Consider the following 25,725-nt stretch of genomic DNA (forward strand, 5'->3'; position numbering starts at 1 on the left):
ATTAGCAACAACAAACAAAATGTCTCGTAGGCCCACGTAGAACCCTGATGCCTTTTTGGCAACAACATATTAGCTTACTCTTTGGGCTACTTGCCAAGTTCCAGACTGTAGTGCTTATGATCAGGGCCAGTTTTAGGCCGATTCCCCCAAATCGGGTCCCGCACCTCAGAGAGAGGCTCCAAGCCTAAGAGGGCCCCACTCCCAGGTGCGTGGTGCATGCACAGCCCTGCCCCCCACAAATCGGGCCCTGCACTTCCTAAAGCCGGCCCTGCTTATTATGACAGTGCATTATTATATGAGCGTCATTTTGCCTCTCCTTTCTTTCTCAAATGGGGTGAGGGTAATAGATTGAACCACCAATAAACTATAGAGGAGAACAGTGTATACTGGTAGTTCTGTTTGTGCCTAACAAATAAGGATTCCTTGATCTACAAATGCTTTCCCCCCCTTTCGCTGTGGTACACTGATCAGAGCACTTAGTTCTATAGTGGATCTAATTGAACAACCATAGAAGTAAATGCTATGAATAGATCTATTTCCATTAAGGTATATGCTGCATTTTATATATTTTTGTCATGTTGCTGATACAGGTTTTAAAAGACTGGAAACTAGCTGGCATGGCAGATACCAGCATGAAAAACACATTGAGAAGACAACTGCTTCTTGCAACCACAGAGCTCAGAAATTAATGACCCGTTCCAGCAGCGACAGCAGTTACAACACCAGGTCATCGTGCAATAATGGCACCACATACCAGCTTGCTGACTTGAAGGCAAAAGTACACAGTGTCGACGTACCAATTAGCAGAAAGCCTGGCTTGCTGGATTCATTGCCTGGAACCAGTTTGGAGAACCATTCCTCTCCCACTGGCCACGAAGCAGACCATCCCTCTCAGAATGTAAAAAGATCTTCAGAGATTCTTGTTAGAAAACCTAAATCATCAAAGCCCAAACCTCCACCCAGGAAGTATTTTAAACAAGACTGCACAGACACTGACCAGTGTAACACAGACATGAAAGAGAAGTCTATGCTACAGGATGATGGGAGCCCATCTTCTGCCAATGTTCAGGTAAGACAAACCCTGCATAGTCCTCAAAGGTTTTAGGAAAACCAGTGAGGCTTTTTCACCTTTTAAAATGTTCTGATATTCAGAAGGTAAACTGATATGTTATCTGTTTAGTGAAATTTGAATCTGAGTCCTAAACCGAACCCCCTCCCTCCCAAACGAGGGTTGTTTGGCAGAGGAGTGCTGAAATGTATGTTTTCCAGAAGTAAAGGACAAATGCATAACAGGCAGGGACAAATGCAGACAGGAGTGAGAATGAATGAGATAGTCCCCACGTGAACATATGTCATCGGTACAAAACAATTCAGAGTATTTGGCAGTCTCTGGTCAAATGGGACTGGAACAGCAGTGGGCTGCTGGCCAGAAAAGGCAGAGCATGCAACCTTTCCATTCTCAATCTCCCTGACTCTACAACAGCAAATTCACAGAGCCAAGCCATTCAATGAAAAGTGACCTCAATAAACAAGAACAATACTATGAAACAGCCCTAGCATGCTCACTGGAGGAAATGCACTGGTATTAGTAGCAATGGGAACAGTTTGCCCCAAATCCCTAATGACCTAGATAAGGCCTTAATGCTTTAAATACATAGTTAAAAGGACCATGGACTCTCTCGAGTGCTCTCTCTCTCTCTCTTACTTGTTGATTAGCTTAGCTCTTTTGTAGTCTTAAAATTAAGTGAATTATTTTATACAATCAGATGTCCATCTCGCCTTCCCCCAAAAGAATTAACCAGAAACAGAGAAGTACATTTGCATAAGTGTGTATGGTTCTGTGTTGTGTGTGAGGAAACTGAGTTGTGGTTTGTTTAAAAAAAGGAACCCAGAGTTTAGTAATAGGCTAGTAGAAATTAACAGAATTTAGTGCCAGGTGAAACAAATAAAACTGAACAACCATCAGCTCGAGGCTTAACAATGAAAATAAACCTACACAACAGTAAAGGCCTTGATTAATGTATAGCATAAAGCAAGTAATATAACAACTCCTAACCTCCTCTGTGGAGTGCAATAGAAATATATGCATTCACATAAACAGCTATTATAAAATCAGCCTTGTTAGGGAAAACAAGACAAGGAAAAACTGCTTATTGGGGTCCCATTTAAAACAAGTAATTTTCCAAGCACAGAAATAATGCAATTCTTGCTTATTAAGCTGCAACTATGATTCTGCAGTAATAAGGGAAACAAAAGAAATCCTGACATAAATACGCACTCAGGGAAGTTTAGTGCAGTTAAAGAAAGCTTCCTTTGAAAGACTTCATGTCTCTTAGGCTGGTGGCTTTAAGGAAGAGAAAATTTCTACTTTTCAGAATGTATTTAAGATAATTGAGTCAAGGATTTATTAGTGTCCTTCTATTTTCCTTCATCCCTCAAACAAGTCATATTACTCAATTTGAAAAGTACTGGCCATAGTTTTCGGTATCATTTTTGGAGATTTGTAAACTTGCTTTTTTCAAGCCTAAAATTACTTAATTGAAATTTATGACTGTGCTTTAAACTGTAATATTTTACAGATTACAACTGCTAGTCTAGGTCTACACTGCAATGTTAAATTGGAAAAAAAAAGCAATTTGCAGTACGCAAAATGCAAATCTTTTTCCAATTTACTTTCGAAAGAGGCTTCATGCAATAATTTGCAATTTGTAAATTGGTCATCTTTCTATTTTAAATATCCTGCACTTCATTAGCATAAAAGTGGCCACCACTTTTTTTCGGCACGGAGCTTACAATGAGATTTACAGGATCTTTCAAAAAAGGCTATATTTTTTGAAAGATCAGCCTCTAGACTGCTGCTTTTTTCTTAGCAAAGCTCCATGCCAAAAAACACGGTTGCCATTTTTATGCTAATGAAGCATGGGATATTTAAATCCCCACTTCATTAGCAATTTTGATGTGTCTAATTTACACCTCTCTGCCGATAGAGAGATGTAGTTTAGACACACCCTTAGAGTATACTTATGGGTAAATTAGAGTTATATTACAGCACAGAACACTGAGAGATAGGTCCCAAACTTTATGGGACCTTGGGAAACTTGGCCACACTCATGAAAAGTGGACATCTGGCTAACTAAAATTATTCTGGATGACGGATGTTTCTGGACCAGAAAGTTCTAGACTAAAGAGGTTCAATCTGCAGTCCCTTTCCTGACACTTCTCATTTTCCAGGCACAACCAAACCCTGACCTCGGTTTAAGTTAGAGTAAGAGGCAAATGCATAACAAATTTGGTGGTCATAGCTCTTACGGGTTAGGCAGAGTTTTTGAACAAATGGACTCTCAGACACAGACAGACACAGGTTACAATATATAGATATATATAGATATATATAGATATATACATATATATAGTCTAGCAGTGTACACAGCTCTATGTCAGTACGCAAATTGGTACAGTCCCTATCAGTCAGGAGCACACAGTTGGATCTGATCATGTGTTCCTTGCACATCCAAAATTCCTATTTCCTTTCAACTGAGATCAGGCTCCTAACCGGAAGAAAGATGCAAAGCTAGTTGCATTGTAATGCTTAAAATGAATTTGAATCAGGATAAAATTTACTTTCTGCCCCTATGAAAATAATTCATTATTACTCTAACTATTTGCACGATTATCGTGTGGTCTCAAGTGATGGCTAAGCTCTTGATGACATGCGGGTCTGAGTAACACCATATTAAAAAGACAGAAGTCATTCTTGATGACTGAACACAAACTGCTGCCATCCAGAAGGTGATTAGAAAATCAGCCCAGATTGAGATGACCACGGCCAGCGATGATCAGGAACTTGACAGAGGTAAACTCTTTACTGCAGGAGTGGGGAACCCTTTTTGGATCGGGGGCCATAGCGCCACGGAAAAAATCAGTTGGGGGCCACATACAAGTGAGAAGACAAAAAACCCCTCATTGACATGGTCCCCAACGGAGAAGGAGAAAGACACTTCCCACATTCCCCTTGCACACCAGAGCCTACGGGGGCCTACGCTAGTAAATTGCGTGTGCTCCAACCCCGTGGTGGGTGGCAGGGGATGGGGGTGGGCTAGAGTGCGAGCGCAGGCTCCCCAGTGCTAGGGGGAAGCCCTAAGCCTCAGGGGCCAGATCAAAGCAATCTGGGGGCTGCATCTGGCCCTCAGGCCTGAGGCTCTCCTCCCCCACTTTACTGGAATAGTGAGGAGTAAGTGCAAACCCCACTACTGTCAGAATGCTCAAGTTGCCAAATACAGCAGACTGCCAATAATCCAGAACCTTTGGGACCTATTATCGGATATGCTGGACTATCAGGAGGTACTATAAGCTGGTTATATATATACACACAGTATATACTGTATATAAAGAGTTTTTAACCCTTTTTTATTGTAGCACAAGCACAGTCCAGCGTGGCACAATGCCACTGGTAGACTCACTCGGTCCCGTCTGGTTTCGCTCGTTTCAGCTGCTGCCTTGTGACTCATTTTTTGCCGAGGCTCACTCACTAGGCTCTTGCCATTTTGATGCCGAACTATCGGGAGTACTGTACAATTGGATGCCGGACTATTGGAGTTTTACTGTAGTCGGATTTTTATAGGATACCTTCACTTTTGTTTCAAAATTTCTCCCATTTATGGTTCCCGTAACACTGGAACTCAGCAGTTTGCAGTTCAGTTTTTACTCTGGAGGAGCTCCCAGCAGAACAGATGGTAACTTTGTGCCATTAGTTACAGAGTAATCTAGTAATTGTAGAGCATCTGCTAATGACTGCCTCCAATAGTATCTACTGTGGCCTCAAACAAAACTTCTCATTCTGCATTTCCAACTAAAAATAAAGGGGGGAAATTTTGGTCTTGAAGTTCCAGCCATCATAATTTTGTGTTTTGGGGTAAAGGAGCCACAAAGAAAAGCACTGTGTAAAATAAAAGCACTAGCTAGATAGTTCATTTTCTGGTTTTACTTAACTGATTTGCAAAAGTTTATTGTGTGGTTGGTTTTAGAAGTGTCAAATTGTAGCAGCCAATATCTTGCTTTGTTGTGGTACCCAGCACACACAGTCCATCAAAATTTGAGATGTTAACATTTTTTTCTGATGTATTTACATACATACATAAAATATCTTGCCCCCCTTCCTGAAGCAGAGAACAAATCACGTTTTATTGCTGATTAATATTTTTAGTCTCTGATTAAAAACAAGAAAATGAAGAGCATTTTTCTACATGCTCATATATAATGTGGTTTGTGCAATTTCGTTTTGACATGGTTCTATTTCCTGTTTATTCCACAGGAAGGAGACCTGCTGCTACAGGGAAATAAAACAGTTATAACCCACAGTCTCTCTGCAACTTCTATAACATCAAGAGGTACTGAACACTCAGTTGTAGTGGCAGCAAACAGAGACCAAGAAAGGAAAGCAAATCCAGGTATGTGCTTCATTCCGTTTGTTTCAAAAGCAACTGTGATGACTAAAATATTTAGCAGGGTTAATAAGTTTTGCATTCATTCCAATTCCATCTTAAAAAAAAACAGACTGCAGCAAAATGATAAATTACTGGCTGAACACACTTCTACATTAACTTCCTCTGAGTCACAGTGTGAACTACACAAAAAAGCTGAATGGACTGTCTGTTATTAAACAGAATAAGTGGTAACAGGCATACATAGAATCACTACTTGTTTTCAGAAGATACTTTATTTATTTGCTTATATTAAAACTAAGTGTAAGTGAATTTTATTTTTAGTATGTACCACAGGACATTTTTTATTTATAGTTTCAAAACTGAACAGCGTGTAATGTAGACAGTTGACACAAAGTGGATAAAATGTTGATTCTGTGAGTGAAATTAAATGAAATGCCAGCTAGTAGTATTTAAAATGGCAACATTTCCTGTGTAGCTATTTGTTTCATTATACTGAAGGAAATTATTAAAAACAACCCAAATCTTGTGTCACCACAGTCCTGTCTGCACATAAAGTCAGGAAGAGATTTAACAAGTCCATGAGACACAAAACACCCTACATCACAGAAAAAATTGTATGCACTAGAGAAGTGCACAGACATTTGGAGAGACATGTTTGTAGACCCATCAATTAAACAGAGGTCTCTATGAGTGATAATATTTAAAGAACATGCTTTCAAAGGCAGAAAGGGAACAATTACTTTTTGTATTTGCTGTGATACCCGCTACTTCAATCTGCTTTAATTGAGTCAACATAAATTTAGTCATATTTTCACATGACAGTGCTGTAGCTTGCACGATTTCAGTGGCCCAGTATATTGGGGGGAGGGTTACCTATAGAGCAGGGGTGGGGAGTGTTTTTGGGGCCGGGGACCACTGACCCACAAAAAAAAAAAAATCAGTCAGGGGTCACACATGTCAGACACACACACACACACACACACACAAAATCCACACACATCAAAAGGCCCCAAGAAAGAGAGGAAAAAACCTTCATAGACAAGACTCCCAACTGAGAAGCAGAAGAAAAAAAGAGAGACAGACACTCAACTTCTTCACCTTGGGTTAAGGAGGGGGGCAAGGCTTAGGGCTTGGGTTTACCTTGAGGACTGGATCAACTCTTTTGGGGGCCCTGGGCTAGTAGATTTTGTGGGGGCCCCCATCTCTGGGGTAGAGCCAAAAATGAGTGAGGGGTATGGGCGGGAGCAAGGGTGCAGGAGTGGGCTGGATGTAGCATATGGGTCTAGGCAGGAGGTAAGGTGCAGGAATGGGCTGGGATGCGGGGTCTGAGTGGGAGGGGACAGCGAATTGGGGCAACTAGCTGGTGCAGCTCCCAGGTGGACACAGGTGACTCTGCACTGCCCTGTGTCTGCAGGCATCTCCCCCTGTCACTTTTGTCCAGTGGGACTGAGGGGCAGAGCCTGCAAGCAAACATAGTGGCAGATCTTCTCTGTGTTAGTTTCCCTGCATTGCTGGTCCCCCAGCCAGGGGGAGGAAGAACGGCAGTGTGCAGAGCCACTTCCCTCTGCCCTACCAGGCAAAGTCCCGCTGGCCTGATGTGGCACGCAACATGCCTTGATCCAGCCTGCGAGGATTGTTGCAGGCTTGAGTGTAGAGAAGCCCCCAGGCAGTGAAGCATCAGTGATGCATACAAAGGAATATGTGGAGAGAATGAAAAGAAAGCTTATGTACAATAATTGTTTCCACAACACAGGGAATCCTCTCTCATCAGTACAAAGGCCTGTTCTTAGAAGACAAGCACGGGTAGATTACAGTCTTGATACTCCAGCAGAAGACCCCTGGGTGAGAATTTCTGATTGCATCAAAAGCTTGTTTAATCCTACGATGAGTGGAGAAAGCAGTCACTTAGAGTTGGACCCCAACATCAACGCAAACGAAGAAAATGGAGGTCCCAGCTGTCCGGAAGTGGTGCTGCAGACATCAGAAGCAGAAACAGATGCTTCAAAAGCACACAAATCAGATGAAAGTGACATGGGGAAAAAGGGCCCTCCAGTAGCACCTAAACCAGCCTGGTTCCGCCAAAGCCTCAAAGGATTGAAGAAAGGAAATTCACTTATCAGCACACGGGCAGATCAAAGTTCCACTGACCCCCCGAGTCCTTCTGGCAAAGAATGGGGCTCCAGTTTATCACGGGCCTCACCCAGAGGATCATCAATAAAGCAGAGAATAAACTCATTTGAAACTTTCAGTGCTCCTCAGTCTCCTGAAAAAGGAAACAGAAAAACTAGCCCAAAGCCATCATTCCAGAAAGAAAATTCTCCCAGCCCACAGTCCTCATTCTGGAAGGAAAGCTCTCCCAGCCCAAAGCCATCATTCCGGAAAGAAAATTCTCCCAGCCCACAGTCCTCATTCTGGAAGGAAAGCTCTCCCAGCCCAAAGCCATCATTCCGGAAAGAAAATTCTCCCAGCCCACAGTCATCATTCCGGAAGGAAAGCTCTCCCAGCCCACAGTCATCATTCCGGAAGGAAAGCTCTCCCAGCCCAAAAGAGCCAGAATCACCTGCAGTTAATTCAAACCAAGCCGCTTATAATCAAGGTTCTGATAACAGACAACTACAATCAACTCCAGCTGTGGTTTCAAAGACACAGAGCCTGGACAGATCCTGCTCTCCCACAGAGGCACTTGCTCCTAGTCCAAAGAGAAGCAACAGCACAAGTACTGAAATTTCCTTGGACTTATTACCTTCGCAAGCCACAGAACTTCACTGCCCAGTAGCAAAAGCTCAGAGCCAAAGAACACGAAGCTTCCCCCTTACTGCTAGCCAGTCTTGTGAAATGAAGACACATGATGAAAAATACAGCAAAATCTATTCCATCAGCAGTCAAGTGTCCTCTGCTTTAATGAAATCTTTGCTTTGCCTTCCTCAGTCACCGATCATTTCTGGGAACAATCCATGGAGCACTGTGGAAGCATCACCTCAGTCCTCCACGGAAGAGAATGGAGCTCCTCACTCACCTGCGAGTGAGAGTCATCATTCAGACACTGGATTTTCTCTTAAGTAAGATACCTTATTAAAGTTCATTTTTGAAAAGCCGTGCTGGTAAATAGACTAGCTCCTCCCTCTCCCCACCCACTGCACAAAGCAATTCATCCGTACCTCAGGCAATTTAGATAGGAGTATAGTTGCTTGAAGTGTCGACGGAGTTAGCAACTCCTCAGAGGAATGGAAAGGATCAGTCAAATGCACACTGCCATTGATCAAACAGATTTGTAGGCTTTTATACTGCCAGCTCCTTCAAGCCACAGTATCCATGGGTTCTTCATGGCTTGGAGCCAGAAGAATCCCAATATTGGGGTAGTTTGGAGAGTAAGTCCATCTCCTTTTTCAGGGTCACCCATTTCCCAACATTTTAGGCCAAATTCTGCTGTTATGTTAGTGCAGTGCTACACTGATGGTCTTTTAGGGTCGGTGAAGGAGAAGGTCTAATTTCTGCTATACCAGATAACACAGCCAACATGGCATGCCAACTTCCTCAAGACAATTCCCTGCACCTCCCCAGAGGGTCTTTCTTCTTATAAGGGTTTGCCCTGCTCAGGTTATCAACGTTAGATTTTTTTTTAATAATCATTTTTTCCACAGTATTTTATAAATGTCAAACCACTTGAAGAATCTGGAAAAAAAGTTAAATAACTAGAAGTTAAAATTTTGGGGAAGTTATTTTAAAAGCAGGACATGAACCTACAACCTTGCCCCAGAGCATTCTCTAAGGGTATTCCAACTATGTACTTCAAAATATTTTATGGAAAAAAATTAGTCTCATCTCTGGTTTGCAGACATGCCCTCTGTGCTACTAGTTTGATATGACAGTGTTATTAAGAGAAGAGGGGGAGGCTATGTGCTTAACAGCTTTTGCAAAGGTTGTTTGTAATTAATTAATTTCATGGGCTTTAGGCTTATGGTTTGGATAAGCACCTGCACTTTCAGATACTTTATCTGAATCTCTTGTAACTGCAAAATTGGGATGGGCAGGAGGGCCGACAGATTTGCTAGGACCCAAGGCAAGGGGGGACAGTTCCACACTCCTGGAAATGGGGGGGGGGACCTCAAGCAGAACGGGTGGGGAAGTCAGTCTTCAGTGTCACTTGGAGCATGCTACACTAGACCCCCCGGTCCCCTGCCAGCTCTGAGAGCCACCCAGAGCGCATCATTCAATGCTCAGGCAGCAATTTAAAAGGCCCCCTTGGCCCCCTCCAAGTCCCATTAGCAGGCCTGGGGATGAGTATTTCATAGTTCAGATTTGAAACAGTGAAAACAATCTCTCTCACAAGAGTCTAGTCTATTTACAAAAGCATGGCACTTTTGCTATCTGTTCCCAATCCTAGGTTTATTTGGGAAGTCCAGAATCACATTTAAAAAAGAAAAAAAAAGTTTCTAAACCTTTTCCAATGCTCAGGCATCAATTTGAGTTGGAGCAAAGTTTCAAGATGGTTCTTATTCTTTGATATGCCTGCTCACACAAGAGTGTTATCATAGAGGCAGCAGCCCTGCCACCTCCTGGTATGTTGCACCGTACATTGTAGGCACTACTGGGAACAAATCAATAGAGAACTGAACCTCATGGCCCATTGACATTTACACTCTAGTATGGTCCAAAAGCTGAAGATTCCAGAATGGTCTGCACTGTGCAATGGTGTGGAAGCTGCTATTACTAATTAATGTTTCCCTTTTCCCTTTTTAAACTGGGAAAGCCTCTCTGAACTGAGAGACTATACAGCGAGTTTAACAGACAGCGGGAAAGAGGAAGAGAAACTGGAACCCTGCTCATCTCAAGCATCTGGTGTATCTGGGCAGTCAGTCATCTCTCTGCTTTCCCCTGAAGAATTGAAGAAGCTTATAGAAGAAGTAAAATCACTAGATGAGGCTACCTTGAAGGTACGTCCACATTTCCATACACACTATTCTCCAAATAGTCTGAGAACCTGTGATTTATACTGGAATCCTTAAGAACACTGTTGTATGTTAAAAAAAGAGAGAGAGAGAGAGAGAGAGAATCTCCCCTCCTCATAACTGTAATCTAAAAGGGTAACACAGACTGATACAGCTCATTCCAAGCTATTGTTATCATTAAAACTTTAACAAAATAGACACTAAAAATAACCAGGTTTAGAAGGAATTTTGGAATCTTTCATTGAGTAGTTAAGATGAGTTGTAGATAACAGAAGTTTTTCCCTCTCACAGTTAGAAGACTCTCCACATAATTTTCACTGTTGAATCAATAATATTGTCTCTCTCTATTTCAGTAGTGATCAGTGGTCTCTCATATACTGTAATTTACAGCACATTCACTGAAGCAGTGGAACTTTTAGACAGTAACTCATTTATAAGACACTAGAAGATTTACCTAACATTACTTGGGTCCTTAATTCAAGTAATATTTGGCTTTTGGAAAATAAAATGAAAATATATGTGCTTCATTTGAATCATTGCTCTGAGGTGGGGTTGGGATGAGGAGTTCATCTTGGGCCTAGGTGAGAAGCCCCTCTCCATGGCCACTGCTGCTTCAGAGGGCACAGCTGGGAGACTGGTTCATCTGGCCCCAAAATTCCCATCAGAGTGAGAAATGCAGCAAACTGTGCACTTTCCCCTCACTTCTTGATTAAGAGGAACAGCCAGCAATGTTCCCATATAAATCCAGGGTGGAGGAGCTCTGGCCACCCCACCCTCCTTAACGGGCCCCTGTGGGGTGGGAGAGTCAGGGCTGAGGCAGTCCCGGATGGGCAGGCATGCCTCCAGCCAGACTGGTGATTCTTTCTCTTTTTTGTATGGTTTTATGAGAAGAAATCCCATTCTAGAAACATCCTGTTTTCCTGGCACACCCAAACACTCACCTGGATTTAAGTTATGATAAGAGGAAGCTGCATACCAAATTTTGCGTTCCTAGCCCTTACCGTTTAGTAATTCTTGAACAGACACACAAACTCTCTCAGATAGTAGATGTTAACAAGGTGAACTCAGCCCATTGAATAAAAACAAATACAGAGTTTGTCTTAGCCGTCTACGTGCCATGACAGAATACACAGTAGTTACAGGAAAAAATATACAGTTATTTTAGTAATCTTGAATTATAATGGGATATATGTGAATTATTTTTTTTGTGTGTTTAGCAATTTGATGATATTCAAGTTACAATTTTACATAAAGAAGAAGATGCTGGTCTTGGATTCAGCTTGGCAGGAGGAATCGATCTAGAAAACAAAGTTGTTACTGTAAGTAACATTATTCTCATAAAATGCTACCAAAAAAAGCACTCAGTCTAAAAAAGAGGTGGCAAAAAAATGGAATGAGTTGAGAAGAGCACTTCAAAAAAATGGAAAAGGTATAAAAATGAAGGCCTATGAGGATAGGTTAAAACCACTTGACAAGTTCAAGGCTAGAGAACATAATAATATGGTGAGAATGATAATTTTCTATACATAAGAAAATATTAGAAAATTAGAGCTGGCCAATGTAGTTTCAGCTGATAAATGTTCTTTACAGAAAATGGGGTTTCATCAAAAATGAATATTTTCTACAGGAAAAAAAATGAAAATTGAAACAAAATTCATTTCATTTTTGTTTTCATTCCCCTCCCCCCAGATTTTTGGGTTTTCTTTTTTTGGCACTAGCCAACCAATATCTAGGTTTCCCCAATCCCCCCATGTTTTCCTTTTCCTACTGTGTAACTTTTTGAATGTTGAAAAAGTTTAAGTGACAACAAGAAAAATGGAATTCATTTTGCCACTTCAATTTTTCAGAAATTCCTTTTTTTTTTTAAAAATGTAGCACTTTAAGGGTATGTCTACTCAGCAAAATTATTTTGGGATACCAGAAGTATCCCAAAATAGCTACCCAAGTTTGTTGAACGTGTCCGCTATTTTGAAATATAGCAGACATGCTATTTCACCATATCTGTAAACCTCACTGTATAAGGAGTAAGAGATGGCTCAAAATAGTGCTGTATTTTGAAATTTGGCGCTGTGTAAAGAGTGCCAAATGATGAAAAAAGTTATTTCGAAATAAGCTACTCAATTTGCATAGCGCAAACTGTATCTTATTTTGATTTTCGAGAGCAGTGTAGATGCATCCTAGCAGTACCCAGCAATCTTACAAAACAGCATAGGGCAGGGAATGGAAAAGAATATTGATATCTAAATGGGAAACGGTGGAAGGAGATAATTAGAAAATTGGAATGGAATGTTGTCAGAACCCTGTGATTCACATGCTGATTTGAAGTGCAATGGAATGATTATTGTCAATAGTGATCAGGGCCTCCGTTTTTTTGTATCTCATCTAAAAGATAGCACATTCAGGAACACAATACCTACTCCAGCATGGATTGAGTCTGGATTCAGAGGAAGATGGTAGTTTACTAAATAACCAAATTCCTCTTTTCAAACTTCTGATTCTCTCCCACCGTCCATCTCTCTATTTTTTTTTTTAAGTCAGTGGTGCAAATTCAGGACAAGAAGACTGACCTGGTTACACTCTCTGGAATCTGATACTGATAGCAAAAGTTGGTACCAGCTACAAGCTATCCAGTTTTTCCTTATTTTAATAAGCTTCTGATACAATAATTACAATTCATGATGCTTAAATATAAGCTTGCTTGCTTGCTAAGAAATTAAAAATTCTCACTAACTGTAAAATTTAGTAACGTCTTCTCTTTTTGTGGTGGTTGGGGCTCTACTAGGTTCACAGAGTATTTCCTAATGGACTAGCATCTCAGGAAGGAACCATCCAGAAAGGAGATGAAGTTTTATCCATTAATGGAAAGTCTCTTAAAGGTGCCACTCACAACGATGCCTTGGTGATCATGCGCCAAGCCCGACAGCCAAGACAAGCTGTCGTAGTGACTAAAAAAGCTACAGAGGAAGAAAAAAGTTTTAATGTTTCACTTGACTCCACTACTTATTCTACAGAAAGTGAAACCTCCACAGAAGCCTGTAAGTATTTTACAGCTGCATTAAACCACATCCGCTATCAATGTAGGTATTTATATATCTCCCTGTTCTCACCACTGTAGAATCCTTGCCCTTTACAAAGGGTTGCATGCGACTTAACTAGATACATCTTGGAGTTGTGATGAGAAGTTGTACAATTATTTTAAAATCCAGGAAGTAGGCTTTAAATGACCTGTTATCTCATTGATAGTGCTCTCTGCTGTCTGGAACCCCAGTCCTGCAAAATGTATCTGCAGGATCAAGATTCTGAGTGTATGTATAACTAGAAGACTTACCCCAACATTACTTGGGTCCACTCCAGGGGTGGGCCACAGACGCCTCTTGCAGCACTCCCTGGGCCCAGCCTCATGTGGCTCTTGCAACAAGGACAAGGGCTGTGCTACCCAGCCCCAGCAAAGCTCCTGGTGGGGCCACAGAAGTGGGGCTGGCAGGGTTTTCCCCTTTTCCCTGGTCCAGCACAGGGGCCCACGGCAGGGGGGCTGAGTTTTGGGGAAGGAGGGCCGCTTACCTGGGCCAGTGGCAGGTAAGATGGTGAGCCCCGTTCCCAGCTGGCTGTTCCCTTGGTGGTACATATGTCCTCAGTGGTCACTCTGCAATATAGTGTCCTGTGCACTGGCTGCCCCCCTGTGGTGACTATGAGTATAGTGTCCCTCTGCTCAGCCTCAAAATGGAACTCTGAAAACATCAAGATAACGTCAAGAAAACTCTGAAGATAATGTCAAGCATATTTAGCCGGACTACCTACATATATAATGACTACTCATGAGTTGTAATGAACTTTTATTTCAAACCCCCCCATCAAGTTTCTGTGTTATGAAAAATATTTATTTGAAAGGATATTTTCTCCAGATTACCGAAATCATACTTTGGCCTCCAGAAACCAGCTGGCTACATTCAAGGCCCAGGGAGGAGACACAGATTTGAAGAATCATCTTCATTCTTAGAAGTATTTTCAGAAGTCAGAGCTTTGTAATCATATTTTCATATCCCAAATGAACATTACTGGCTGTTTAGTTAATATTAGTTTTAATATTACCATCAGGTCACTTGTACTGATCTCTTAATTTTGGAATATATATCGTAGCCAGGAATATATATGTGTCTAGCATTTTATGTTAGTCAAGCAAATGCCGTTTATATTAAATCCAACCTTTTCATTCAGCTCAGAGTTCAATACACTAAAATTATATTTCCCCTCTACTCCCAGTAACTTTCTGTAGTAGAATCAACAACTTTATAGTGAGCAAAAAAATGGTCATTTTCTGCCTTATTTTGCCTCCACCTGCCAACACAAAACTAAACAAAGAAAAACTCATTCTTTGTACAGATGTTTTCACTTTTCAGAATACCCCATACCAGGGCTACTCAACATGTGACCCGTGGGAGGGAGCCAAAACAAAAAAGTAGTCAATATAATGATCTTCTGTTGATATACATTTTAGTAGTTAAATTCCTGGACTGTCATTGCTCATTAAAAGTGCTGTCATATGGGTGGAAATTGGGTAAATATTGCATTTTATTAGTATCAGCGGAACTGACTTAAATGGGGCCTGTGTGTTGTGTAGTCTTGCCTTAATCTTTCTATTCATGCCCGTTAGTATGAAAGAATCTATTTGCATATAGAGGGCTCGCTGAGCCATGGCGAGCCCCACTCGCCAGCCGCGCTGTCCGGCATTCTGCGCATGTGCAGATCGCCTGAACCCGGCTCTTCCGGGATGTAATCTACTCGCCACATAGATTGTCAAGCCCTGTGCATATATATTTGCATGTATTTGCTACCACAATTAAGTTGCGGCCCTCGGCATGTGCAGTAAGTATCACTGTGGCCCCCGGGGCTTCCAAAGCTGAGTAGCCTTGCTCTGTTCCCCTCCTGATACCATTCGATTCCTTTCCAGCAACTGAAGACACAGTCCTCACGGTAACTCTGGAAAAGACACCGGCTGGCTTAGGATTCAGTCTGGAAGGCGGGAAAGGCTCCATCCATGGAGATAAACCCATCACCATCAACAGGATTTTTAAAGGTAGGCTATTTGAACTCTGTATTTACACATACACACCCTGCAGATAAGGATCCAGCCCACGGTCATTGCTATTTTAAACTGTAGCATTATATTTCATTGTGCACTTGCTCTGTAATTAGACCACACTGCATACCATTTATACAGAAATGTGCTGCTACTTTTGCATGGAAACAGCAGCATTTACAAGTTAGCAGAAAGATTGAGAATCCTTTTGAGGGATTCAGAAGATGAAGAGAGCACTTTTGCTATAGCTCCTGGAATGAGAGGGGGCTAAGGTTCACAATGTGTTGGAGGTCTCTGCATTTGCACTGTGGCAAATTCTTGACTTTCATGCACCTATCCCATGGAACATACAACTATCCATAAGAACATAAGAACGGCCGTACTGGGTCAGACCAAAGGTCCATCTAGCCCAGTATCCTGTCTACTGACAGTGGCCAGCACCAGGTGCCCCAGAGAGGGTGGACCAAAGACAACGATCAAGCGATTTGTCTCCTGCCATCCCTCTCCAGCCTCTGACAGACAGAGGCCAAGGACACCATTTTATCCCCTGGCTAATAGCCTTTTATGGACCTAACCTCCATGAAATTATCTAGCTTCTCTTTAAACTCCATTATAGTCCTAGCCTTCACAGCCTCCTCTGGCAAGGAGTTCCACAGGTTGACTTTCAGGGATTTGGCTCTAGTCACTGTGCCTTTTAATTTCTGTTTAAGGGTACGTCTAGACTACATGCCTCTGGGGACAGAGGCATGTAGATTAGACTACCGGACATAGTAAAATGAAGCGACGATTTAAATAATCGCCGCTTCATTTAAATTTACATGGGTGCTGCGCTGAGCCGACAAACAGCTGATCAGCTGTTTGTCGGCTCAGCGCGATAGTCTGGACGCTCCCCTGCCGACATCAAAGATATTTGTCGACCACCCAGGTATGCCTCCTGGGATGAGGTTTATCTGGGTGGTTGACAAATACCTTTGATGTTGGCAGGGGAGCGTCCAGACTATCGCGCTGAGCCGACAAACAGCTGACCAGCTGTTTGTCGGCTCAGCGCGGCAGCCATGTAAATTTAAATGAAGCGGCGATTATTTAAATCGTCGCTTCATTTTACTATGTCCGGTAGCCTAATCTACATGCCTCTGTCGCCAGAGGCATGTAGTCTAGACGTACCCTAACAAACCTCCTCATTTTTGTGTAATTCCCCTTTTTGAAATTAAATGCCAGGGTGCTGGACTGCTGAGGTGTTCTTCCCACCACAGGAATGTTGAATGTTATTATATTATGGTCACTATTCCCAAGCGGTCCTGTAACGGTTATATCCTGGACCTGATCCTGCGCTCCACTCAGGACTAAATCGAGAATTGCCTCTCCCCTTGTGGGTTCCTGCACCAGCTACTCCAAGAAGCAGTCATTTAAGCTATTGAGAAATTTTCTCTCTGCTTCTCTTCCTGAGGTGACATGTATCCAGTCAATATGGGGGTAATTAAAATCCCCCATTGTTACAGAGTTCTTTATTTTGGTAGCCTCTCTAATCTCCCTTAGCATTTCAATGTCAATATCACTGTCCTGGTCAGGTGGTTGGTAATATATCCCTACTGCTAATTTCTTATTATTGGAGCATGGAATTACTATCCATAGCGATTCTATTGAACATGTTGATTCGCTTACTATTTTTATTTCATTTGATTCTACATTATCTTTCACATACAGTGCCACTCCGCCACCCACCCAGCCTGCTCTATCCTTTCTATATATTTTATATCCCGGTATGATTATGTCCCACAGATTTTCCTCATTCCACCAGGTTTCAGTGATGCTTATTATGTCAATCTCCTCATTTAATACGAGGTACTCTAGTTCATCCATCTTATTAGTCAGACTCCTAGCATTTGCGTACAAGCACTTTAAAAATTTGCCACTGCTTATTTGTCTGCCCTTCCCTGATGCATTGGATTCCTTTGTATGCGGTTGTTTGTCTGCTCTGGCCCATGGTTTGCCCTCTCCCCTCCTCTCTTTCTGACTACAGCTTAGAGAATCTCTATCAATGGATTCTCCTCTAAGAGAAGTCTCCTTCCGATTTACGTGCATCTTCGCACCAATCGGCTTTCCCCCATCTCTTAGTTTAAAAACTGCTCTACGGCCTTTTAAATGTTTAGTGCCAGCAGTCTGGTTCCACCCTGGTTTAGGTGGAGCCCATCCTTCCTGTATAGGTTCCCCCTCTCCCAAAAGTGTCTCCAGTTCCTAATAAATCTAAACCCCTCTTCCCTACACCATCGTCTCATCCACGCATTGAGACTCTGAAGCTCTCCCTGCCTACCTGGCCCTGCACATGGAACTGGAAGCATTTCCGAGAATGCCACCATAGAGGTCCTGGATTTCAGTCTCTTTCCTAGCAGCCTAAATTTGGCCTCCAGGACCTCTCTCCTACCCTTCCCTATGTCATTGGTACCTACATGTACCACGACCACCGGCTCCTCCCCAGCACTACACATAAGTCTGTCTAGATGCCTCGAGAGATCCGCATCCTTCGCACCAGGCAGGCAAGTGACCATACGGTTCTCCCGGTCATCACAAACCCAACTATCTATGTTTCTAACGATCGAATCACCCACTACTAACACCTGCCTCTTCCTAACTGGCATTCCCTCCCCCTCAGAGGTATCCTCAGTGCGAGAGGATACCGCAACATCCTCTGGGAGGAGGGTCCCATTGAATGCTCTGTTCCCTTGAGACTTTCATCCTCCTTAAGAACACTGGGGCTCTCAGACTGGAGGTGGGACAGTACTACAGTGTCCCGGAAAGTCTCATCAACATAGCTCTCTACCTCCCTTAGCTCCTCCAGTTCAGCCACCCTGGCCTCCAAAGCCCGAACTCGGTCTCTGAGGGTCAGGAGCTCCTTGCAACGGGTGCACACATATGCCACACTCCCACAGGGTCAGGTAATCATACATGTTACATTCGACACAATAAACAGGATAGCCCCCACTCTGCTGCTGGGCTTCTGTCTCCATTTTTCTAATGAATAAGTTTAAGTATAAACTGGGATTCTTTTTAAACCTCTGGAATATGGATTATTCTAAGAGTTATGTTTTAAAGAAGGTCAGAAGTCACTAGTGCCCTCTAAACTCCCTCTCCAAACTCTCCTGTTAGCTGTTCCTGGTCGCGCTCTCCCTGGTCGCTGAGTCACAGGCTTATATAGCTCTGGTAGCCCCTCCCCCTGACTGAGGCTTAGCCAATTAACAGAGGCTTCTAGATTTCAAACCTTTTAGAAGCTCCTTCAAACAAACAAAGCAAACAAACAAACAAACAAAGTAAACAGACAAACACAAGCTCAGCACACTGCAAATAACTCCCCCACACACAAACACACACTCCAGACAGCCACTTACCACAAGGGTCCCATTTTTACTCCTCTTTTACCTGGAAATCTCCCTCTCCAAACTCTCCTGTTAGCTGTTCCTGGTCACGCTCTCCCTGGTCGCTGAGTCACAGCAACAAAGATTCTTCACACAAAAGAACTGAAGTCAATACATTTTCTCCCCACAGGAGCAGCATCAGAACAAAGCAGTCCTGTTCAGCCTGGTGATGAGCTATTGCAGCTGCACACAACTGTACTGCAAGGACTCACCCGTTTTGAAGCTTGGAATATCATCAAGGCATTACCCGACGGGCCCATCACTGCCATCCTCAAGAGGAAAAATCCAAGTTCTGTTCCCGCCAAATCATCTGAAACTTTGCCAGGAGAAGAATGAAATGGCTGCCAATATTAAAACAAACTCAAAACATTCATTACTCAAAGCCATATGCCAACATGCCCCAGATATTGTGAAAGTACTGACGATCATATTGCAAGTTGTCTTTGCAACCTCAAAGCAAGCTGTCCAGAATAAAAGGATATAAAGTGCTCACAATTTCTTTCACAATATTCATAATCGGCCGTTGCCAGTTGTAGAATGCTAAAAAGGTCTTAATCTAATGGGTGAAATAAAACGTATGACAATTGCAGTGCTCTCTAGCCTATGTAAATCAACGCGATAGTATCACAGACTAGCTTGTAAAGTGAATTTAAAACCAAATTTAAGGAAAATTCAAAACAGGCCAAAACCCTGAGGCAGATTCTCAGTCCTGCTCCAGAGACTGACTGCAAACCCCTAGCTAAGGACTTGGTAACACAGAATAACTCTCAGTGAGTGCACAAGAGAAATGGTTAGGTCCTAATTTTCACTCCCCACAGCTCCCAGCCGAAGGGGAAGAGAGGAAGGGAGGGCAAGCAGGGTGAGTGACCAAACAGGAGAGACTCTGTCAAACCCGTTAGCCTGTCCAACACAAAGGAGCCAGGGCAGTGCAGAGGAGAATACCCCCTGTAAAGTATTCTTTTCTGGCATTAAGCTGGCCAGAGGCACCTCAGCTGCCTCCTACATCAGATGTCTTCCATCTCCACTGAAAGGGGAAAAAGAGGATTTGGGGGGTGTGCTAGGGTTATGAACAACGTTCCCTCTATTTTTTCCATCCATGCATGGAAAAAAATTTGTATATGCACCAAAGCATGTGCAGATGTGCACCACCAATAGAAACACGTGATGCTAGCTGTGAATGCTGTGGGCACTCTGCTAGTCAGCTGGGCGGCACCTGAATCTCTGCTGGGCAGCTGCCCAAGTGCTCAACTTCCAGGGAATACTGGTATGAGAGGAAAAGGAGAGGACAGTACAGGCCATCACAGAGCTCCATCTGATCGCCTACTGGTGTAACGCCCCTAACACACACCAGGATCGCACCAGACAGCAGTCTCTTACTCGGTGGCCAAGCAGCCCTGAATCAAGAAGTTGTGTTCCCCCGCTGCATCCTTAAATCAGATGGATTAGAGAATCAATAGATGCAAATCTCATTTGTCTTAGTGCAAAGTTAGCACATGCATCTGAATGACATTGTACCACAGCACAGTATTTACTGTGCAACAAGAATCTGAAAAGGCTTGTGACACCAGGCAGCATTAAACGAATTCAGTAGTGAATTAAAAAGTTAGCACATGCATCTGAATGACATTGTACCACAGCACAGTATTTACTGTGCAACAAGAATCTGAAAAGGCTTGTGACACCAGGCAGCATTAAATGAATTCAGTAGTGAATTAAAAAGATCTTAAGTACAGAGTTGACAATTTTGAAGGACATTCTGGGACTGTGCTGCTCAGCGCTGCAATGTCTACATGATTTAGGAGCCTAAGTCACCATAAGTCATTTAGCAGCCTACATTGCATTGGAAGTCAGCGTATCCCTAAGTGTCAAAGTCACCTTTGAAAATGAGACTTCAGCCTTGCATCACTGAGCAAAGCAATACCTAAATACTTTGTAACATTTGGGCCAGAGTAACAAGGACATTTAGAACTCAACCTGGTTATCTGAATAGATAGTTTGTGTAATTTTTAACGCCACTACACTAGTGTTTAAAAAGAAAATAGCAAAGATCGATTAAGGGAGTTTGGTCTTGTGGAGCCAGTTAGGCTATGTCTACACCACAGAGTTTTTTCGGAAAAGCATCTGTTTTTCTGATAAAAACTTCACTGACATCCACACTGCAATCATGTTCTTTTGAAAAAAAATCGAAAGAACAGAAAGAGTTTTCCGACATGGGTAAACCTCTTTCTATGAGGAAGAAGCCTTTTTCCAAAAGAGCTCTTTCGGAAAATGGCGTGTGGGGATGGTGAAGAGGGAATTAGTTTGAAAGAAGAGGAAAGAGGAAAAAACACAGGTTCTCTGGTGGCCACTCCATCTATAGTAATCACAGCTTAAATGCGAGATAACGTCCATTCAGTGTGGAAGCTATCTTTTGAGAAAGCAGATCACTTTTTCAATGAGCTTTTGCAGTGTGGACGCCCCCTTTCGGAAGAAGTTTTTTCGGAAAATGTCTTCCGGAGAATCTTCTTCCAAAAGAAGCCTGCAGTCTAGACATAGCCTTAGTGACTAAAAATACTGAATACCTTTGGGGCATTTCTGGCATTGATGATTACCTAACACATGCCATTGCTTCAAATGGAGAGTTCTGTGTAAACATTGATAATGTACTATAGTATAGCATCTTTTCCAGGCTGGTAAGTACATCCAAGATCTGACCAGTCTCCAGTACATAGCAGTACAGTACCTGGGAAAATATTACGTCCTTGATCCCCTCCATGTATTGCTATCACTTATGACAAAATTAAAATTAACAAAAAGTAAATGCAATTGTAACTCATTTGTTTAATTTATTATTGAGCTAAAATTAAAAGACAACAGGGGAACACATTTTCTGTGGTTCATGCAAGTTCATATACAGCAAGTGAATGGATAATCACAAGGCCCTAAGAGCATCAGAATCTTTGGTTTAACATTCTGATCTCCCCCCTCTTTGTTTAAAACAGCATTCTTTAAAGGGAGCCACAGGCCCACTTTGGGAAAGCTGCTAGCAGGCCCGCGCCACTTTTTTATCTAAGGGTCCAAAGGCATGGAGCCTCACAACTCCCATTGGCTCCAGTTTGCCGTTTCCAGCCAAGGAGAGCCATGGGAAGCAGTGTGGGTGCTTGCGGCCCACTTTGAGAAACACTCATTTAAAGAGATTGGCCTGTGGGTGGGGAGAGGGGAGGGGAGGGGAAGGGAAGTTCTTGGGGGCACTTCAAAGTGCCGAACGCTTACGCGAGGTGGGAGCAGGGCAAGGGAAGCTGCTTCCCTCCCTGTGAGCAGTACGCAATGCTTTGAAGTGCCGTGCACTGCTCGCAGGGTGGAAGGAGACGTCATGCGCTCCCCCACTCGTAAACCCTGATTGGCCTGGGGGCAGGGGATCTGGCCCATGGAGGCCCTATTGCTCACCCCTGGTCAAGATGGACACATGACCATTAGTGAAAGGTGTCCCCTCCCACCCCAAACCCACAGTTAATGCAATACAAATTGGGTTAATGCAATTCCAGGATAGTTGCATGGGAAGGCCTGTGGGGGCCAAACCCATCCCTATTGGGTGGTTAAACATTGGAATAAATTCCCTGACAGGAAGTTTTTCCTGATGTTCAACCTAAACACTCCCTTGCTGTACTTTAAGCCCATTGCTTCTTGTCCTATATGCTTGTCTTATTCCTAGTACTGCATAGGGCCCCATAAAGCCTAAGGATGGCCATGGAATTGAGTGTGTTCAGTCTTTCACAGGACTGATCTTTTAAATTATTCAGATAAGTGTCTGATCCTGACCCCCAGAGTAATATTTACGCCACTGACATAAAAAGGACAACTGGTATGAGTGAAGGTTGTTGGATCAAGCTTAAGGTTTAGCTAAGGTTTAACAGCCCAAGTCCCGCATCCTGTGAAGACTTACACACATGCTTAATTTTACACGCTAAAAGTTGTCCTACTGACCATTCACCATGGCTACGTCTAGACTGGCCTCTAATTCCGGAAAAGTCATGCAAAGCAGGTAAGTCAGAATAGGGAAATCCGCGGGGGATTTAAATATCCCCCGTGGGATTTAAATAAACATGTCCGCCGCTTTTATTCCGGCTTGGGGAAAAGCCGGAAAAAAGCGTCTAGACTGACGCGATCCTCCGGAATAAAGCCCTTTTCCGTGTCAGTCCCCGTAATACACGAGGTTCGAAGGGATGCCGGAAAGGATGAGACCACAACTGGGGGTTTCAAAAAGAACAAACTGATTTTATTTTGATGGCGCCAGACAATCATCAGAATAAAAATTAAACAGATTGCCAGACAACACAAAACAATTCCCTGAGGCTTTTCTAAATCACAATAATTCCCAATAACTGCCCAGGGGTTAGGAACAGTTGAATTAACACTGGTATTATCCATAGGGCTGACTATTTACACAACTTTATACAAGGAAACAGTAAAAAACCTAAACCACAACTATTTATAAACTAACTTAGTAACTTTTTAGCCACTGTCACTTGGTAAGCAATAAGGACAACTAAAAAATCAATTAGGATAGGGATGATGGTGGGGGGGAAGGGGTGTTATACCAGTTCTGGAGACAGCAGGAACACAAGTACCGGTCACACGCTCATAAACTGTCTCCACTCGGGTCGACCAACTCGGAGTACGCTCAGTAAGACTCAAGAGCGGGGGGTGCAAGGCGTCTGGGTGATCAGGCCAGGCGTTCACTCAATGCGAATCCCCAGTGAGAGAGGGGCTGCCTGCCTGTTTTATTGCCTGTGAACTTATCACCCCATAGGTTGGTTTTTGCTGCAGTGGGTGGAGTAGCAGGCCTGAGCACCAGTCAGCCCACTGGCTGATCTGTTACTGCAATGGGTGGAGCGAGCAGGGGAAGATTATTAATTTACATGCCCTTATATGGAAAACACTCCACCTCACAGACAGAGCCCCCTATACCAGCCTCAGAGGTATTACAGGCTATGGCTCCCTGCGACGGGCAGCCATTTCTGATGTTCTGTCTTGGACATGCCCCCGTGGCTGTCCGGAGCAAGCGGTAAGGGGGTTGCCTAAGGTGAGAGCGCACGTAAGGGTAATCAGCAAGAAGCCAATTGGGTAAATTGAGGTTCTGGTGAGCTGCTGTCTTCAGAAAGGGGAGAAAGGGAAAAGTAAGCAACAGTAACAGGGAAAGTGGAAACAACTCTGTGGATAAGAGCTTTTGCAACAGCAATGCTCACTAAAAAGGCTAGTAACACAAGAGCACATACAATCAACCACTGCTTAATGGTGGATGCCCAAGTACTCAGTCCTCAAGAGGAAAGTTTTGTTTGCCACCAGTCCCATTCTTCCCGCTGTTCGTGAATCCGAACTGCAAGTGAGGTCAGCTGTTGGGTGATGGCTGAAACGTTGTTCCACCCGGGCTTGAAACGCAAACAGTATTGGTCCTTAAACCTGGGGTCAAGGTCCTCGAGTGCCATACAAAAGTCCTTCTGCAATATAACCTGTATCATTAGACGATTCTTTTCGGCATAATGAGCTAGTACAGTAAGAGCCAAATCGACTTGTCGAAACCCTTCAGCAGTCAAATTAGTGAGGGCTTCGAGATTGCGGGACATTTGGTAACATATTCCCAAACGAAAGATTCAGTGGCAGACTTAAATTTTTTTCATCTTGATGGTTCTCGTCGGCTCCGGAAGTCAAACAGCCGGTGGGGGGCTCGAATGGGTTGGTACCTGAAAAACAAAAAGGGGACAAACAACGCCCTCAAGGCGGGCTAATTAAGATCGAAGAGAAAGCCAATTGTGATGGACTAACGTAGGTTGCTTCAACGCTATTTAATCCCTGTACAAAGACTATCTTTCCAGTGGGGGTGTGGGGCATATCGGGGGGGATGATGGATACCTGTGCCCCCGTGTCTAACAAAAAGGGGATAATTGTCTCGTTTTCGGTAGTCAGGTTTTGATAGGGTCGAGGGTCATTTAAATCGGGCCGAGTGACCGCTAGGCACTCGGCCTCTCCCCGTTTTTTGGCTGCGGGGGAATAGGGCGATCTTCCCACCCCAATTTCACAGCCAAGTCTTTCTGTTGATCACTATTCATTTTCCTAATAGCTTCCTTGGTGAGTCCCTTACCCAATAAAAATCCAAAAATCTTACGCTCGATGAACGAACGCTCAGGGTATTTGGGTTTGGGCGCCATTTTGGACCCTTTCACCAGAGTAGAGGGGGTTGCAAGTAGGGCGGCCTTTAGTGTTGCCCACTTCACCCTCTCTACAGCGTCGTATAGTCGGCCAATAGGTTGTCCTGTGTATCCCCTTAGCCACAGAAGAGCCCCTGTGTCTAGATTAGGGCTGTTGTCCACGGCTAGGGTAACAGCCGCATCTTCTATGGGAATCTGAGTGGGATCATCAACAAAACGAAATGGGTTTTGTGCTACCGTCTGAACGTTAGTTAAGTTGAGGGGGTGTGCAGTGGGATCCCAGAGCAGAATAGAACTCCCAGCGATTGCGTACATAAGGGTAGTGGAGTTATTCACACAATCAGGTGGCATCTGTACTGCGCGAAATCCCCCTTGTATTTGGAGGTGCGCGGCAGCTGCGGCCGTTACAGGCCAATGATTATTCGCTGCCAATACTCCCCCCATAAGGCCCCGCGACCAACTCCCGGTACGGGTTAACGTTAAGGCTTCCTCCCGGTCAACCCAGTCACTCCCCTGTTCCAAGGCTAATCTCCCTACCCAGATTATAGGAGGCTCATCTGGACGTCGGGCAGTATCTGTGATGAACTCCTTCATTTCCGCCTTGGTTCGGGGGCGGGTCTCAGTTACCTGAGAGGTATTCCCCTGACCATCCATTTTTAA

General features: G+C 43.5%; 1 protein-coding gene across 4 annotated transcripts in view; it reads left to right on the forward strand.

Moving 5' to 3' along the window:
- The window catches only part of IL16 (interleukin 16), an 83,441-nt gene extending 61,693 nt beyond the window's left edge, over positions 1 to 21,748 (forward strand). For 3 of the 4 annotated variants that reach the window (XM_075897118.1, XM_006139266.4, XM_075897117.1), the window contains 8 exons: positions 591 to 1,069; positions 5,312 to 5,447; positions 7,198 to 8,503; positions 10,195 to 10,378; positions 11,611 to 11,712; positions 13,176 to 13,428; positions 15,342 to 15,467; positions 19,011 to 21,748. In XM_075897118.1, the coding sequence (XP_075753233.1) occupies positions 591 to 1,069; positions 5,312 to 5,447; positions 7,198 to 8,503; positions 10,195 to 10,378; positions 11,611 to 11,712; positions 13,176 to 13,428; positions 15,342 to 15,467; positions 19,011 to 19,216 (2,792 nt within the window). In that variant the 3' untranslated portion in view covers positions 19,217 to 21,748. Of the gene's footprint in view, positions 1 to 590; positions 1,070 to 4,714; positions 4,734 to 5,311; positions 5,448 to 7,197; positions 8,504 to 10,194; positions 10,379 to 11,610; positions 11,713 to 13,175; positions 13,429 to 15,341; positions 15,468 to 19,010 lie in introns of those variants that run through there. The other variant, XM_075897119.1, reaches the window with a different exon arrangement.
- Positions 21,749 to 25,725: the final 3,977 nt, after the last annotated feature.

The sequence above is a fragment of the Pelodiscus sinensis genome, chromosome 14 (genome assembly GCF_049634645.1).
Source record: "Pelodiscus sinensis isolate JC-2024 chromosome 14, ASM4963464v1, whole genome shotgun sequence".
In the NCBI taxonomy this organism is placed as follows: Eukaryota; Metazoa; Chordata; order Testudines; family Trionychidae; genus Pelodiscus; species Pelodiscus sinensis.